Source organism: Echeneis naucrates, chromosome 23 (genome assembly GCF_900963305.1).
Source record: "Echeneis naucrates chromosome 23, fEcheNa1.1, whole genome shotgun sequence".
Classification (NCBI taxonomy): Eukaryota; Metazoa; Chordata; class Actinopteri; order Carangiformes; family Echeneidae; genus Echeneis; species Echeneis naucrates.
This window is the reverse complement of record NC_042533.1, coordinates 998,128-1,015,994: the sequence shown is the minus strand read 5'-3', so window position 1 is coordinate 1,015,994 and position 17,867 is coordinate 998,128. Positions and strand designations below refer to the sequence as shown.

Below are 17,867 nucleotides of genomic sequence, written 5' to 3'. Positions count from 1 at the left end.
CTTGACCAAAAAAAGAAACAACAACATGAAATGAGTTTGGAAAAGTTTTTTTTTTTTTTTTTTAACACTTCCCGGATCAACAACATCAGAAGTGACGGTGAGGAGGAGAAAGACACAGCTGACTGGAAACAACTGCAGATTGAAGAAATAAATCTGTGACTCCAGACTGAACCGACGGAGGAGGGAAGCTGAGCGTTAACGTGAGACAAACATAAAAATAAAAAATAAAAAGCTGAGCGAGACGAAGCAAACAGCAAAGAGTGAGACAGGTAGAAGCAGAATGAGATGATTTATGGCTCCTCGTATTCTAATGAACTCTCTGCACTCATAAATTATCTACTTTGAACCAAAACACTGCAGAGGAAAATATACACCCCGACAACGTCAACACACACAGACACACAACAGTGTGTGTGTGCACTCCTGCCTTCCTGTTCTTGTGAGAACTGAGCGTCGTGTGTTCTAGCATTTGGTTTCACTGTTTACACACCGACCCCCTCCCTGAGAAGCAGCTGTGACACATCATGAATTATAGTTATTATTTTCCTAATGAAGCTTTTTGTGCAACATTTAAATCTGCTGGGGAAAGAAATTAAAAGTTTGTGTGTTATGAAATGGAGCTGCAGGTTTGTTGAAGGTGACGAAACATCAGCAGTCTTTTCCAGGAGAAAGACCTTTTCACAACCTCACAGGCATCAAGGTTATTAATATTAATATGAATGAATACTATTATTGTTATAATGCAAACGTGTTATGCTTTTTCTTTCCTTTTCTGGAGCATGAAAATACTCAGAAAGGTTGTGTTTTAGTATTTCAGCTGTATTTTCGTTTTTAACACACAAACAGCATCGTCGGGTTCAGATCTCAGCGTCTCCGTCCCACTTCACTTCAACATTAGCGGAGAAAACACGTCAGTCCGTCGTTTTCTCTCATTATTCAGAGAAAAAGTAGCTGATTTGGCCTTCAGTCTCTGCCGCTCTGCGGAGATGATTCAGCTCTGGAGGGAACTGTTTTTAACCTCGTCTGTCTCATACTGTGACACTGACAGGTTGTTTTTCAGTTTAAAAAAAGCCCTGACAACCAAAAATGTCACTTTATTTTGCAGTTTCTCTTTCCTGTCTCTGGACTTCCTCAGCGGAGGCTCGAGAAAAATGTTCTTTGTTATTATTGAGGAGGGAAAAGTTGTTGGCTCGGAGTTCCTTTTGAGTGTTTTGACGTTGACGTTGGGAGACAGACAGACAGGCAGCGTCTTCGTTTCCAACATGGAAGTGGACTGATGAAGACCTCCAGTCGGAGTCTCGTCATCTAGATGAAGATGGTTACTCGTCCGGTCTAAATTCACTGGGAAGCTTCCAGCAGCGCTGCGTCGATTCTGCTGATGTTTTTCCAGACTGAATCCTCCGGAGGGATTCAGGGTTAAAGATAGACCGGCCTCTGCTGAAGGTCAGATCCTCAGCTGGGTCCAGTCGGGCCCAGGTGAAGATGGAACACGACACGTCCACCGGGAATCCTCACAGACGAGAGTGTGTGTGTGTATTGTCAACGTGCCAGATCCCACACTGTTCAGTTTCCTTCTGCATATGGTTGAATTAATGTGTGTGTGTGTTAGACAGAGAGAGAGGTTGTTTTCCCTGAGTTTTTCTTTGGCTGCTCTGAATAAACAGACAAATGAAACACCATCCGACTCGTGTGTTTGTCTGCTGTATGCTTTACTATCTCATCAGCAACCGTTCGCCCTAATGTGAGCTACAAACATCTGTTCACCTCACGCCGTTTTCCTCCTTAAACTGCAGAATCAGCTCGATCTGTCGTGTGTGAATCTGACGAACGACGTCAGTTCAGATCTGGACGCTCTGATTGGCTGAAGCATAAAAAAAAATTCCAGTTATCACTTCAGAACGACGGGTTTGATTTGTGACGTGGTCAGATTGAAGAATATTTAAATATCCAAAGACGACTAAAGGTCAATACGTTGTTAAAGGAACAAAATGGCCACCAGGAAGTGAGCTGACGTCCTCGTTACTCCAGCTGCAGAAACTCTGTGTCCTTTTCCGGAGCTGATGGAGCTGATAGAGAAAAACAGCTTGTCGGTTTCACATGTCCTCCATCTGTTCACCTGAGCATGACGCGACGGCGACAACAGCAGAAAACAAATCGACATCGACAACACTTTGATTTTCACCACCAGCTGGATTGTAAAATGATTCCCGATCAGCACCAGAGAGGACATGATGACTTTTTAGTTGAATTTAGTGCTAATTGGTAACTGAAGATTATTTTCATCTCATATATCAATATGTGGAACCAAAGTGTTGATGGTCGTCAACACAGCACAACACAGTTTCCTCCTTACAACTGAAACAGCTGATTATTAAAAGCTTCCCCTCTCCTGTGTGTGTGTGAGAGAGATAAATAGCTCGGTGATGAAATGGAGTGCAGATAAAACACAAGCATCTTTATCATTTCTCCTCTTTCTCCAAATTGAACAAAGAGGATGAGAAAAGATGCAGAAAATGACAAAAAATAAGAGCGAAAGAGTGAAAACCCGATAAAAACGCTGTTACTACTATATTCTTATGACAAGTGCAATAATATTTATGAGTTAATATACTGCAGAGCGTCCCACTCGCATGCTTAACATTGTTATTCAGTGTGTTTCTGTGCTGAACACCAGCAGCAGCCTGGAGGAAACATTTATCCAGACTCAGCAGTCTGAGGCACATCCTGAAGGAAATTAAATGAAACGACAACGATCTTCATGCCGCCGAAGGCGCTGCAATATTTACACTGCAGCTTTTCATTTTCATCATCCCAACGATCCTTTGTGGCACAAAGCCTCTTCGGCTCGAGCACATTAAAGGACCACTTCACCCAAATGACGGCAGACACGACTCTCATTCGCAGATGAAACTCTTCTTCTGCAGCTTGAAGTTCGGTCTAAGTTAAGTGATCGTCAGGCACAGACAGAAACAGTTTTTGAGCTGAAGGAGGATTGTAAACATTTTTCTGCTCTCTTTCTGTCTTTGTTGATCTTTTGTGTCTCTTATTCTCCTTTAACACGTCGTCTCTCCTTCACTTTGTCTCTCCGTCTCCTACGCTCTCTCTCTCTCCTGTCCTTATTGTTTAATCTCGCTCGGTCCGCCTGTCCTTCTATTCTCTGACTGAAACCTTTCCATTTTCTTCTGCTTCATCGCATTTGTCTGCTTGTCACGTATTAAATGTCGTACTGTAAAAACAGGATCATCTCTTCTGCTGCTGTTGCTGCCTGAGGAGCTGTGCGACACACACACACACACACACAAAACAAAAACAAACTGAGCTCATTAGTGTTGCAGCTGAAGCTGTTGTGGTTTGTGCCACATTCTGTCTGTTTAGAACTCACTCAGGGTCACATGTCAAGTTTTAGAATCATGCAACTTGAATTTCTCTTCAGTAACGTGGCCTCCATTCTAACCATCCGTAGTGAGAGCGGTTTATTTCAGGCTTTGTCAGATGACCTTAAAACACCTTCAGCTATATGAGATTTTCTAAAAAGAGCCTATTTCTTCTGGTAAACCCGATTTAAAGCTCTGTGACAGGACGGCAGTGTGAGCGGTGAGCAACATCGGAGATCTGAAACCTGAACAGCTTCACATTCACGAGCCAGCAGGATGTCAAGTACACGACCTCCTAGAGAGCCGTCGGAGCGACACAATGACAGTTTACTTCTGCTGCGGCGGCAGAATCCATCAACACTTCCTTTCATAATAACATCGGAGTCTCACCAGCATCTTCTGTTTCATCGCCTGCCTGAAGCTCAACTGGAGTTTTCAGTCCCTTCTGATGATGACCCCTCCCCCCGAATGCTGTTTCATTTTAGCTGATTTTAACAGCAGATATGGAAAACGGACGTCTGTAGAGAATTCTCAGACCTTCAGAGAACAGAGTGGATGCGTTTTTGGTGTCAGATGAATTTCTGACAGATTTCTGACCTTTTGTCAAACAGGATTCGTTTTAAATGTCGGGTTTTGTTTCAGGAAAGTCAGGAAAAGTTAGATGGGCCTACCTGGTGGCAGATCTCGTGGACGACCACCATGGTGAGCTCCATCTGATAGGACGACGACGACACCTCGGCGTCCAGCAGGATCTTCTGCTCCACGAAGACGCTCAGCCCCCAGTTCTCCATGGCGGCGTAGGGATGTTTGGGCACCGCCAACAAGTCTGGAAGCACACACACACAACAACACGTTACAGAGAGACGACCCATGAGTCATTCTAACTACCTTCCAAAGGATCCTTTTATCCTCAGAACATGGACGCATGAGTTTTTTTCACTGATCATTCCACATATATCGGTATGACAGACAGGGAAGATGAAAAGGAGGAGGAGTCCTTTGAGCAGATGAAGAGGAGAGGAGGAGGAGAGGAAGTGAAGGAGGAGACACCTTCAGTCGTCAGAGTGTCCCCCGGACACTTCATCTGGAGAAAGTCCCCTTAAAGTTTGATTATTGCTGAATGAAGCTGAAATATTAAAGTGTCCTCACAGACGAAGAACAGTTTCCACCTGAGATGACATCATCTCTAACGAGAATTAAACCTTCACTTTCTTTGGATGACGATGGTTCAGTCTGTCAATCAGGCAGTAGCCACGCCCCCTGTGAAAAAATAAACGTCATGACACGATTTCTGCTTCCTCCTTCTGGTTTGGTTGTAAATTATGAACCTTGAGAACAGAACTAATTGGTGAGTCCAGAATCCATCAAAGAGATTATCAGGTGAAAACATCCGGTTGGACGTTAATCAGGTCACGGCATGCTGCTACATGACCTCCTTAGACCAGCATGCATTTCTCCGACGGCGTGAAGTCAGCCTGAAGATCTATGAGCTGCTCTGAGACGGTCTGATAAACCTGAAATGTATGAATCTGCCTCCCCAGCATCAGAGGTGGGGGGGGACTAATTAAACAGAAAGTCAGCAATAAATTATAAACCATAATGAAAGATACAAATTTATAGTAAAGAGAATTAATATAAAGAGGAAAATTCATTATTAAATGAATCAATCCTAGAAATACTGAAGCTGAAGTCATTACGGGGTGGAAAACGGACAGATTCATCATTTGATTTATGAGTTTATGGTCTCGGTCTCTGGTTTCAAGTCTTCAATACAACATGATGTTCATTTTTTAAACGATGCTCCGATTTAGAGAGAAATTGATGGGAAAGAAGAGAAGGGGGCGGGGTTAGGGGTCGGGACTATCATTGCTGGTGGATACTGAAGTCGGAGCTAAAAGAGTTAATGTGGACAACGAATGATATCAAGTACAAAAGCTGAGCAGTTAAAAGGGAAAATAAAATAAAAACCGGCAGGAAATTGGTTTCTTTTCAGAGAAGAAACCTGATTTAAGAGGAGGAGGAAGAGATGAAAAGGTGGAAATAACCTTTCAGGCAATAACAGAAACCTGCTCGTTTGTGAGAGCAGAGAGGAAATGTTTCCTTCAGCCCTCTTTTCTGTTCACGATTACATTTTAGCAGCAGTGAACCTCGTGATCCGGACTGGACCAACGTGTTCAAGCAGGAAAAGCAGTTTGATATTTGGTCAGAAGAGAGAGAAAACACTGACAGGCTCTCAGCAGGACATCAACATGTGACCTTTTCTTTTGTCCTAAACTAAAATATTTATCTCTTTGAATCATAAATCTCCAAAACGCTGGTGCTTAGGGCCAAAAAGCTGAACAGAAGCTCGTGACATTTCACACTTATAGATAAATAAAGTGGACAATCCAGTTTTGTCTCTTCACTAAAAGCTGCAGGCAGAACTTCACAGCTCCGTGTTCACACTTTGATTTAGTTCCTCCACATGGACCCGTGTCAGTCTGAAACTGTCGACGCCGCCGTTTGACAGCTGTCAGTCATCACCTGATCTTCGGGCCGGAGCTGCTGTTCTCGCTGTGAGCTGACAGGAAGTGGAACAGCTTGACATATAAAAAACACAAATTCAGTCGGGCCTCGAGGGGTTCTACTGTAAAACCCTCCTGGTCTGGATGAGCAGGATTCACTGTCCTCCGAGGCCTCGAGCCTTTTGGTCCGACTGTTGACCTTTTCCTCACTGACACTTTAATTATTTACTTTGGATGCTGAACTTCAAATGTTCCAACAGATCCCGAAAGATTGAAATGAACCCAGTAACTCGTACCAAACTGTGGGAGACGAAAAGCTGGGACTTCCTCCGACTTCTTAGAGATTTTGACCTCAGAGTTCAATTAACTTCCCCCGACCTTTATCCTCAAACACCTGAACGCTGCTGTTATTCCAGTTCCTGCCAAAGGAGGCCTCAGCTCAGAGATCAGACGAGTTCGGACTGTCTGGGAGTTTTCAGTTCAATCCTGAGCGGGATCTGACACCAGATTAAAGATATCGAGGGTCCAACACCCGCAATAAAGGCCGACAGTGCAAAGTTCACAACAATCTGTCCAATAGTTGGAGGGAAATATCACCAAAGACCCAAAGTGTGACCCCGGTGGAGGGAAGGGACGGTCACCCAGGTCACATGGACTCATCCTCCGACCTTCAGAACTAAATTCCACAACAATCCCGCCAATCGTAGCTGAAATTCCTCAGTCAGAACCAAACGGACCGATTTGATCTGATCGGCTGCTTTTTCTGTTTTCTTAGAACTTTTAATAAAATCTCTTTCAGGTTCTGAACTGCTGCCTTTCACCGCCATGATGCATTTACTGCTGCTGCTGTCGTGACTCAGGAAAATCCAGTAAAATGGATTTTCATTCAGTCAAGAGTTTATCAAGATTATGGACAAGAGCTCCGTCTGCCAGCTGGTTCACACAGGAAGAGCGCTAATATTTCCCATGAGCCTCTGCAACGAAGCCCTCAACGATGGATAGACAGATAGATGATGAAGCAGCTACAGTTTTGTCCCGGAGGAAAAACAAAGTCTCAAACAAACACTCATTCACACACTAAGAGCTGTTACATGCAGTTTTTAGAGAGTGTGTGTGTGTGTGTGTGTGTGTGTGTGTGCAGTTGTTCCTCATTTGTTCTAATTAGCTTCCTCCTCCTGGTCGCACTTTCATAAAAGAGAGAGAGAATATTGGATCTTCCTCGCACACCCAGTGATTAATGGCTCATACGAAAAGCTTTAAACAAACCAATCTGTTCAACCAATCAGCTCCCGCTGCGGTGTCCAATCAGCTGTCAGAACTGGTGTGATTCAGGACTTCAGACGGACCAGCAGCCGCCGACAGCGATGCAACGGGTATGTTTGATTTAAACACAAGCAGAGATCTTTAAACTGGATAGCCCTTCGACTGCACAGAGCTTTAAACTGAGCCGAAGAAACAGCTGAGGAGTTGAGAAACACTGAACTGCAGTTTGCTAGCGCTGCTAAAAAAAGAAAAAATAAAAAGCGTTCATTTGGTTCTTGTTTTGTCACAGAATCAGCAGCACGCAGAGCTGAAACTGTTAAAGGTGTTTTCTGATCATTCATTCATCACATTTTAGGCGTCAAACTGCTCAGACATGATCCATCATCCGGCCAGACACAAAGCAACAAGCCAGATCAGCTCTCCCCATCTTATATCCAAATAAAATGTCGCTTTGTTTGGCAATTTTTACGTCCTTATTTTACAGACAGTGGAGAGAGACAGAGAGAGAATGGTAGGACTAGACACATTTTCCCATAGACTTCAATATTAAAGCAGTAGGCTTTTTCCAATTTTGTCACTTTGAGTTTTCTGACAAATCTGTCAAATAGGAGCTGCCGATGTTTTCTGAAATAAAACGGCTCTGTGATAAAACGAACAACAACCGAGTTTCATTGTGATGTTGAAATAAAACAAACAGAAAAAAGAAACATCTGCGGTGGCTAACCAATGAGATTCAAGAGGAGGCGGGGCATGACTGACGGCATCTCCAATCGTGTGTTTATTCAACACATCCGTTGCCATGGAAACATAATCACATCACAGCCTCTGTTCCGATTGGCTGACAGCTCAGGCAGCAGAGCTGATTGGTCTGTCTTAAGGCTGAAATGCAAAAGAGACATTACCCTCGACTGCCGTTTAAATTAAAACCAAATGAATCGTTTCACTTTACTGCAGAATGAGCCCTTCAGACTCACACAAAGACACCCACAGACACACAAAGACACACACAGTATAACCCTGTAATGAGATCCACTTCAGTCTGTTGCCGCTCTGCTGTTTCACCTGCAGTCGTCTCGGCCTGCAGCCTCTTTCATTACTTATTTTCTCGCTTTCTTTTTGTCAGCAGGCACAAAATAGAAAATAGCTTGGTGGATTTGTTAATTTGGTCTCTGCAGCTGAAACGCTGGCCTGCTGAGTCCAGGTGCAAAAACTCACAGAGCTCCAATCCTCGACGAGCCGACTGCTGAGTGTTATCAGGTCGGACGGAATCAAACGTTCAAACGGAGGAAATTCAGCCCCGTTAGAAGAGACGAACGGTTCTGGATCAGCCCACACTGTTTTAGAAAAAGATCTGAATCTGAGTCTGACTTTAAACAAACAGGCACTGTTAAAACCAGCCATAAATGCAGAGCAGACACCGATCTCAGCACTAATTGGCTCCATTGTGCAACATAACACCGCAATAATAACCTGAGACCGTGTGCAGAGGAGGTGTGTGTGTTTGTGTGTCACATTTTTGCGTTACCTCCATGAACCGTGGCTGAATCATGATGAACACGCTGCTGCTGGATGAGGCCTGTAATTGCTTCCATATCAGAACGACAGACCGACTGCGACCATAAGTGGCTGCTGTGCTGGCTGATATGGTGTGTGTGTGTGTGTGTGTGTGTGTGTGTGTGTGTGTGTGTGTGTGAGAACAGCAGCTAGCAGGCTGGATGACTAATTTAGCTGATAATGAGTCCTTATGGACGGAGTTCACTAAAGACCCAGAAACGAGAAACACTGAAAATGTCTTTATGTTATCAGCAGGGATCCAAACTGTGGTCCGCGGCCTGCTGGGTGACCACAGCAGAGCTGGAAGTGGGACGGCTGATATGAATGAGATTTAAATGTTTCAAATTGAAATGATTTTTTAAGAACAGAAGTCCTGCCTGCTGCTCTAAAAGTTTTTCCTCTGTGGACCGGATTAATACAGAACCTTTAGACGGCGTGGACCTTTAATTTGAATGTTCTTGGTTCAGTGCGACTCTCTCCTGTCATGTTATTCACCTTCTCTCCGCCTCTTTTTCCGTCTCTCTCCAACGTTGAACTGAAATAATTTAATCGCTGGAGCCGATCCCAAACAGAACCAGAGCCAGTTCTTCTGAAAGCTTGTTGTCGTGACGCATCACGAGCCGTCACCACCTGGATGGAGGTTCAGGTTGACTCCTCACTTGTTTCATATTTTGGGGCAGGACCTGAGGGTCCGATTTTCCCCCTCAACACATCCCAGATAACATCACGCATCCCAGTAATGCCCCTATTTTCAGAAGCCCCTGCTTCCTCTCTCTCTATCTCCATCCTCCTCTCTCCGGTCGAGCTCCACTTGTCCACCAATTATCTTCAGCTCGTTCAGATAAGAGCTGCTCCATATTCAGCAGACAGAAGGAGCGGGAACAGAGGAGGCGGCCTGAATGTTAAAAGCCGCCTTCGCAGCCACCAGACGAGCTGCAGCCACAGGCAGAGTCGGACCGAACGACAGCTCACAAATAACAAACAGCTACAGCAAAGTGCTGCTGCAGGCGGCCGCCTTATCACCAAAGTCCTGCCGGGGATAGATCACACAGAGACGACAGATGTGGAGCTAAACATGTAAAGACAGATGATCAAAATCTGAAGAGGTTACAAATCAGCTCCTCCTTCAACGGACAAAAGTATCCGGACGCCTGAACACTCAAAGAATATATGGAAAACACATTAAACGTTAACGGACAGCAGCTTTTGGACCTCATTCCCATCACCTGATGTCTGGACTGTGAACCGGACCAACCAACAACATGTGACTTCTGGATCGCACCAAGTCAACACCATAACTTATATTTTCCAGAAAGATCCAAATATTTCTAGTCCCAGCGGTTTCTGGATCGATGTTAGCGTTAGCTCCTGCTGCCGTGTTGTGTGTCGGCACAAACACACAAACTCAAAGTCTGTCTGTTGTTGTGAACAAGTGGAAAATCTATATATAAATACATTTGTGTGTGTAGAGGAGACTCAGAGGACAGTGACCATCACATCGCCCCGAGCTGGTTGATTGGCTTGGCCTGCTGCCAGCCCGGCCAATCAGACGCCTCGAATTCCCTGCAGCGATAAATGTTGGAAAACATTTTACAGCCGAGCAGAGACGACCTTTAAACTTAAGACTCGTAAAACACCTGGAAACGCACGCTTTCATATTATAAATGACCTGATTAGTCTCATTAGACGCCTGCTTGCTGGAAAATGTTATTTTTAGACGCCTCGTCGTCGGCCATGATGCTGCGCTGACTCTTCTCTTCCCTGTGAGAACCTCCACCGGCCGGCTCAGACACAAATTTGACCTCCATAATTTAACTATAACGGAGCGATGAGGAGCATCAGAGCGGTTTTTATTCTACTTTTATTTAAAGGGAAAAGCTCTGATTGGGTTTTATAGACGGAGGAAAGAATGACGGAGCGTTTTTTCTCTCCAAAGTGGTTTCATGAAAGTGCTTTTCCCTCCACAACGGGATTCAAACCGCCAACTGTCTGGACCTGCTCCGGCCGATGAGGATCAGGTTCTTCAACGTGTCTTTGGACAGACGTTAAAGTTTGGTTGTTTGCTGTCCGCCAAACAAACATGGCGCCGTCCAGGTGGGGGGCGGAGCCTCGGGCCTGATTCTCCTGATGTTTCAAACTGTTTCCATCTAAACGTTGGTTAGACAATGAGAAGTCCTGCTGACTGTCTGTCAGTCAGCGACAGGAAGTGAAGTGAGGACTTATCTCAGATGGCGTCTGCGGGCTTACAGCTGATTACTCAAGCGAGCGGCGGCTATTGCTCGACGTCCATTATCACCGTTGGACAGCTGACAACTTCACAGTGAAACTTCACGCTCCGTTATTGTCTCTCTGAGTGGTTGCCATGGTCGTGCCTCTGAAACGGTTCAGTTCAGGCGGCGGCGGCGTCACGTTTACATCAGGGACAGCAGATGTGGAGTGAAATACTCTGACTGATGAGGATGAGCAGAGTGAATCTCATCAACGGGCAGATGGAGTGTTTATACAACGTCTTTGTTCTGCCTTTCCTTATTTCTCCGTCTGTATTGCTCATTCTTTCCTCCTTTTCCCTCCATCTGTTCGTTTCTCTTTACATTTTGTCAGCCGACTCACTCTTTCATCCTCCCATCTGTTTCCCTCCACTGTCACATTTCCCGCTTCCCAAACTGCTTGTGTTCGGCTGACCGGCATCGGCCTCGCTGCGTTTCACCCCGTGTAAACTCTGGACTGAGCGCGCTCCAGACCCGCGGCGCTCGTGACCCCCGTCACCCCGGCAGATTGCGGGGTGGCACCGCAGGCAGCATGAAGTCAATACGGCGAAGCTTTCAGGCTCCAGCTCTGATTACACATCTACAGGATTCTGTCAGAGCTGTGAAAAATCATAATGGGGGATAATTTATAGCGACGTTGGCCTTTAACAGGTCGGGATGAATTCTGAAGCTGCTCTGCTGAGTTCCAATAAATTGGAGCGCGAATTTGTAAGTGCTCCGTAATTACAACAACACAACACATGAAGAGGAAAAAGGGCAACAACTTGTCTGGGCAAAGTGGGTTCATACGGGGAGGGGGGAGGGGGGCAGACACCACCACCACGTGGACTCTGTCCTTCTCAACGAAGTCTGAGCCACGTGAAGACGCCCAGAGAGGACGCTTAAGGAGGACAATCGAGTGATTGCTGATGGACTCCTGCGACTGATGGGACGACGTGACGAGAACACTCGAGCAACGTTTCCTTTGTCTGAGTGGATTTCACAGCTGGTGTTATGAGAGTCGGGGTCGGGACATCCGTCCATTTGTAGTAAATCTGAAAGTCACAGTCGTTCAAAAGGAAAGAGGTTTTATTACTTCATCTCTTTCTGCAGAGTGTAAATTAAGAAAATGAAGTTCTTCCTCCAGATCTGTTCAGAACCAACATCACTTTGAAGACAATAATATAAAACAGAGCCATTATTCATTTTTATGCCAATCAAACATAAAGCATCCAACAGCTTCTGAAGGAAAACAGCACACGTCTCATTTCTTCTCCCTTTGACAGCTTCAGAGGATATAAATTAATCTAATTTTAGCTCTTTCTGCTGATTCATTTCTATGATGCAAAACAAGAAAGTTTTCCCTCCAGATTTGTGAAAACCAAACGGAGGTGGAGGGTGAAGAGGGGAAATCCGGTTTCTCCTCGTCATCAATCACAGACAAAGATTTGTATTCCTGTCTGGTCTTTGCAGTTTCCTGGATCTGCAGGGCCAGTTAAAGGTCTTTAATCTGGTCTGTGGTCTTTGTCCTCTGAGGAGACCGAACAGGTAAATAAAGCAATGAGAACAGAGAGGAAGTCAAAACCCCCCTGCAGGGCAGATTCACCTCGGCTCAATTAAACATTATCGCTCATTTGTTGTGTCTCTGCTCACGCTGCATAAAAAAGTATTATTGTGGTTGTTATTAGCTCGATAAAAAAGGGAAAAATACACAAAATAAACACGCTACTGTTCGTGGAAAACCAAACGAAAGCCTTCTGGCTGCGGCACTGGGCAGATCCCCTGTGGTGAATATTAAGTCACTGTGGATGAAACAGCGTTTGCATGGTTTATATAGAGAGCAGCGGTTTTCACTGTATCTATTATTTATCACCGTGGCTGCAAAAGACACGCATGAAAATCCAGTCCTCATGAAAAAAAAAACAACAATATTGTCTTCAATCTGTCACACAACAAAAATAATGGATCTGCGATGAATTGAACAATAAAGAGGTAAAATGGAGAAAGTTGGGGTTGCCATATCAGGACAAATTGCCTCGGCGACGTGATGTTGGAGCTTGTTATGTGCTCAGCATGAGAACGATCTAATGTGGAAAGACGGAGACAGACAGAGGACAGCTGCTGCCAGAGACGGAATAATAAAAACTATTTATGGCTCCCTCTGTTCTAATGAAGTCTATGCAAACAGCCCCTGTAGTTAGAAATTAGCCACTTCAAACAAAAACACTGCACAGAGACAGAAAGAGCTAACACAGAAGATTAATTAGCCCGGTTCATCGGATCGCACGCACACACACACACACACACACACACACACACACACACACCTTAATCCAGTAGTTCAACTTTTTTTCAGTGTAATTTGGTTCTGTTGCATTTTTAATCCAGCTCTGTCGATTCTCATAGTCCACCAGGCTCAACTGGACTGAGATGATTTTTGGTCCTTAAACCTCAAACTAATCTTCTGATAGATATGAACCCTTCTAACTAAAGGACTGGGCCTTTAATCAAAAGCTGTATTTCATATTCAGTGAGTGTGGGCGACTAATCGGGATTCAGGATCTGGATTTCCCCCGAAAGAAAGCTCAAATCTGACCTCGGGGCGTTTGGGTGGAGTCGTGGAAAGGTGCTCGCTGATTAAACATCTTATTAATGAATAATGTTTCTGCTTCAGCACACGCTGATAGAAGAGATAAAAATGAAATAACATCAGCTGCTGTTTCCTCCCAGACTCGTCTCAAACTCTCAAAACCAGCGTATCTGAAATTTCTCACGAGCTCGCTTTGTTCTGGTGTTTTCGGAGGAGGTGAGATCTGTGTGGAGCCTTCAAATATCTTCTGTCAATAATTCACAAACGGAGATAATGCCGGCTGTCGGCTGTGTGTTAACGTGGCATTTTCTTTGATCTGCACGCTGCGATGATCAGACGTGGAGGCTCATGAGCTGGAGCTCACTCAACAATATCAACAACAGCGAATTATCTTGGTAAATTAAAAGTGTCAGAGCCGTATGCTACATTAGCTACTGAGAGACTTCATTCAGAGGAGCCATTAAAAGCTCCCGTTTTTATCCTGCAGAGTAAAAAATAAAGACGTCATGGCCTTCATTTAGATTTTACACTTTTAAAAAAGTACATAATTCTTATTTTCATCTCAAATAACTTCCAAGAAAAGTCTCTTGTTGAACGTTTGAGTCGTTTGGTGCTAAAATCAGGTTGAAGACTGCTGTGAAAAATAATTGCTTCAGTGCACTCAGTGTCAGAAAGTCTGATACGTTGAATTAAATGTGTTATTTTCCTAAATTTAATCAGAACTTCATTAAGAAACTGACCTTTTTAACCCTGAAGGGGTTAATTTAATCATATTGAATTCATCAAATTTAATCCAATTATTATTTTTCAAATTAAAATAAGATAAAAAAAAAATACATAAGTTAATTAACAAATTGACAGTTTTAACCCCGGAGGCAGCAACACATCACGGAGGGAAGATATAAAAAAACAAGATTGGCTTATTACTAACATGACACTGTATAGCGTTTTGGCTTGTTACTTTCGAATTAAAAACAAACGTGATTCAGAATTTCTTCAGGAAATAAATAGTTTTTAACACCAAATGCAGCTAAAACCCAGTTTGGACTCCATCAAGATGAACTATGATTTAATAAATTCAGCCAAATGTTTTCTTGTTAAAATAACAAGATGTTATTTGCTGATCCAATTCATCCATTTGTGTTGAGCTTTGATCCAAAATCAGCTGTTTTAAATTCAGCATAATTCAGATCGTCTAACGAAAAGATGCCATCGCTGCCGTGCAGCGAGACGAGATTAACTGTGATTTAATCCGCTGGTGAAGATAATCCTTCTCTTCAGGCCAACGATCAGGCTCATTAACAGGATGCCATTGTTCAGCTGAAGTCCTGTCCAGTGGTGAGTCTGTAGCTTCAGGCTGAACCAGTTCTGTCTTTAATAACATAAATCTGAGCGTTAACTGAGGTCAGCCACAAAAAGCTTCCAGAAAAAGAAACACTAAATATCCTTCACGTTTAAATCAGAAAAGGAAAAATCACGTTCAGGAAAACCAATTAGGGCTCCAGGACTCTGCCGTGTTTTCTTAACAGGAGAAATAATCAGCAGCTATTTTTAAGAATCAGGCGAGATTAATTGTAATTTATTCTAATTTAGTACAATTAGTTTCATTGAATTTTAGCTGATTTCTGTCCCAGCAGCAGAATGAAGGCGAGGCTTCGAGGGAACCAGTGAAAAACACAACGAGTGAGATCATTCTTCAAAATATTCTATGTCACTCTAAACTCAACACTTTCTTCACAGTGATAAGTGAAATCTGTAGCGACAGATCAATGAAACCGTCCCACGAGGACGAGTCCATGGAGACCTGATTAAAACGCACGAGGGGACGGTGTGTGTGCAGAAAGGGAAAGAAGAGACAAACCATTAGTTGAAATTTGAACCGACAACTTTCTGAAACTGCCGCTCTTCTTTTTCGTCTCCAGGACTCACTAACGCAGCAGACACTAATTTGGTCTTTGACATGTTTCCTAATTTGTCCGTTAGTGGTGGTAATGGTCAACCGCGCGATGACACATCAGCAACCAGGAAGTGTGACGGTTGGACACACATGGCAGCGCTGAAGGTAAAGGGTTAGATTGATGACCCTTATCATCTCCACGGTGAATACGGATCATTAAACTGTCACGATAATGTAACGACTTCTGCAGCCTGAGAGGCTTTAAAGTTTTCACATCGTTGCTATTAAAACTGATGTGTTTCATGGAGACGGATGTTCACTCCTCAGACTGTTTCATTTAAATACTTAATAGTCCTGAAAAAATAAAAAAGGCTTCACAATGAAATATGCCTTTTTCTTTCCTTTCCTCTTTTTTATTTACTATCTCCCCACCTCTCAGATTCATCTCACAAAGCAATTTGGATGTTTTTGGCAGACTCTGATCCCCGAGATGCGACAGAAAACAAATCTCACCATGAAAAATAGACAATTTAATATCAGTTTTCTATGCACAGAACGGCATTAAAGGAGCTCCTGGTATCAAATATTTGTTAGCTTTTACACATTTCATGGTTTTCTCGGCTACGTTATCCCAACGCACAACAACTCAGAGGCTCTCCTCTGAAATGAAGCTTGATCGATGCACAAACCTACAACGAAAACTTTTGTCAATTCAGAAAACAAAGAAGAAGCTCAACTATGAAAGTAAGTTAACGAGGAAGACTTTGGTCCGGTGACTCGTCGCTCAGTTTATTCAACATGACGATGGAGGGAATTATGGGAAAAAACACAGCCGTCAGAGGTGCTGATAAAGTCCCTGATCTGTCAGCACTGAAAAAACTCTCCATTCAAAGCAAATGCAGCATCATCGAAGTCTGAGCTCGTCGTCTTTCTCACTTCCTGCCAAGATTCTGTTCGCAGAATGGCGCTCAAGTGGCTCGGCGTCTCATTCATCACGTTACTGCAAACTTTACATGAGCTCAGAGAGCTCATCCATCTCTTCAGGTGTCGGGTTAGTAACAGCTGTGACTCAGATATAAGAAGCTCTGATAAATCTGACTTTGGACCCAAAGGACCAAAAAGGATCATGAGCCCAGTTTGGGAACTAACAAAAACCTGGTTCAGTTCTCATCGGCCTTTTCTGCCTTCGACAGGAAATGAGAAATGTGTCCGAACCAAATTTAAGGTCCACAGGTAGACCTCCATGTGTTCTCCGATTCTAAAACAGGTCCAGGTTCTGTATGGATCCAGAAACTGAACCTTAAAACCAGCCGTCAGGACTTCTGGGACTTTGTCATGTCACAACAGATCCTCTATTCTGATTGGCTGACTGATATCAACCCTTCAAAATAAAACACCAGATAAATTAAAATAATGACCTTAAAAAAAATCAGGGGGATGTCCGTGGTTGTGTTGTTATTGTGTTATTGTGTCACTGCAGGTGCTGCTGACACTGAGCTGTTTAGAGCCGGTGTGATGTCATCTAAATGATTTAACACCTAAAGCGGTTTTACACACAAAGAGGGGGTTTTATTGTGAAAGTCTGCTGCTGCTCGGCTTCTTCTCCGCGTGCCAATAAAGAAAATTTGAATTTCGCAGAGAGGGGGAGCAGATGGATGCAGAGATGGAGAGAGTGGGAGAGACGTTACCATGGCAACAGATGTTGGGTCACTGTGTCGGTGAGAGGCCGGCGAACTCTACTCTGGATTCAATGTGTGTGTGTGTGTGTGCAGTTCTGTTCTAAATACAGACTGAGAGGGGGTGTGTTCAAGGAAATGATAGAGGTGAAACACAACAGAGAGAAATATGGTGGAGAAAGTTTTTGTGTGTGTGTGTGTGTGTGTGTGTGTGTGGTTGGTTGGTTGGTTGCCAGCTTGTTGACTCAAACTCTCCCTGGCATCAGGATCAAGGTCACAACACACACAAACAGACACACAAACACACCTCCACCTACATTGGAGCGTTTCAGCTCCACTCTGAATGCAACTACAGCTTCCTGAGCGCTGGCCCCGCCCACCGCCAGAGCGTCAGCAGGACACACCTCCTACCCAATCAGGAGGGAGGAACCACCAAGACCAGAGTCGGAGTGAGTTTGTGCCTTAAACACGTTCAACCACTTCAGGCTCCTCACATTAAAAGTGAGTTTCCTCCAGACTCCACGGCACTTCAGAGCCGAGCCGAAGTTTAGCTGTAAACCCCATGAAGCCTCATTACTGCTGAGACAGAAGGATCCACTCAGACCATCGATCAATACTTCAATCGAACGGCGTTTCCTCAGGTGAACCGGCTCTGATGCTCAAAGTGCATCAGCTGGAAAGCTCTCATCTGTTTCTGTCCCTCAGCATCTCATCGTCTCCGTTCTTCGCTTTGTTTCTTTTCTGTTCGGTTTTTCAGCTGGCT

At 44.1% G+C, this 17,867-nt stretch overlaps 1 protein-coding gene across 1 annotated transcript in view; it reads right to left on the bottom strand.

Moving 5' to 3' along the window:
• The window catches only part of LOC115036682 (thyrotropin-releasing hormone-degrading ectoenzyme-like), an 84,315-nt gene that overhangs the window by 33,161 nt on the left and 33,287 nt on the right, over window positions 1-17,867 (bottom strand). Inside the window, 1 exon segment of the mRNA XM_029494965.1 lies at window positions 4,046-4,200. Coding sequence (XP_029350825.1) covers window positions 4,046-4,200 — 155 coding nt within the window.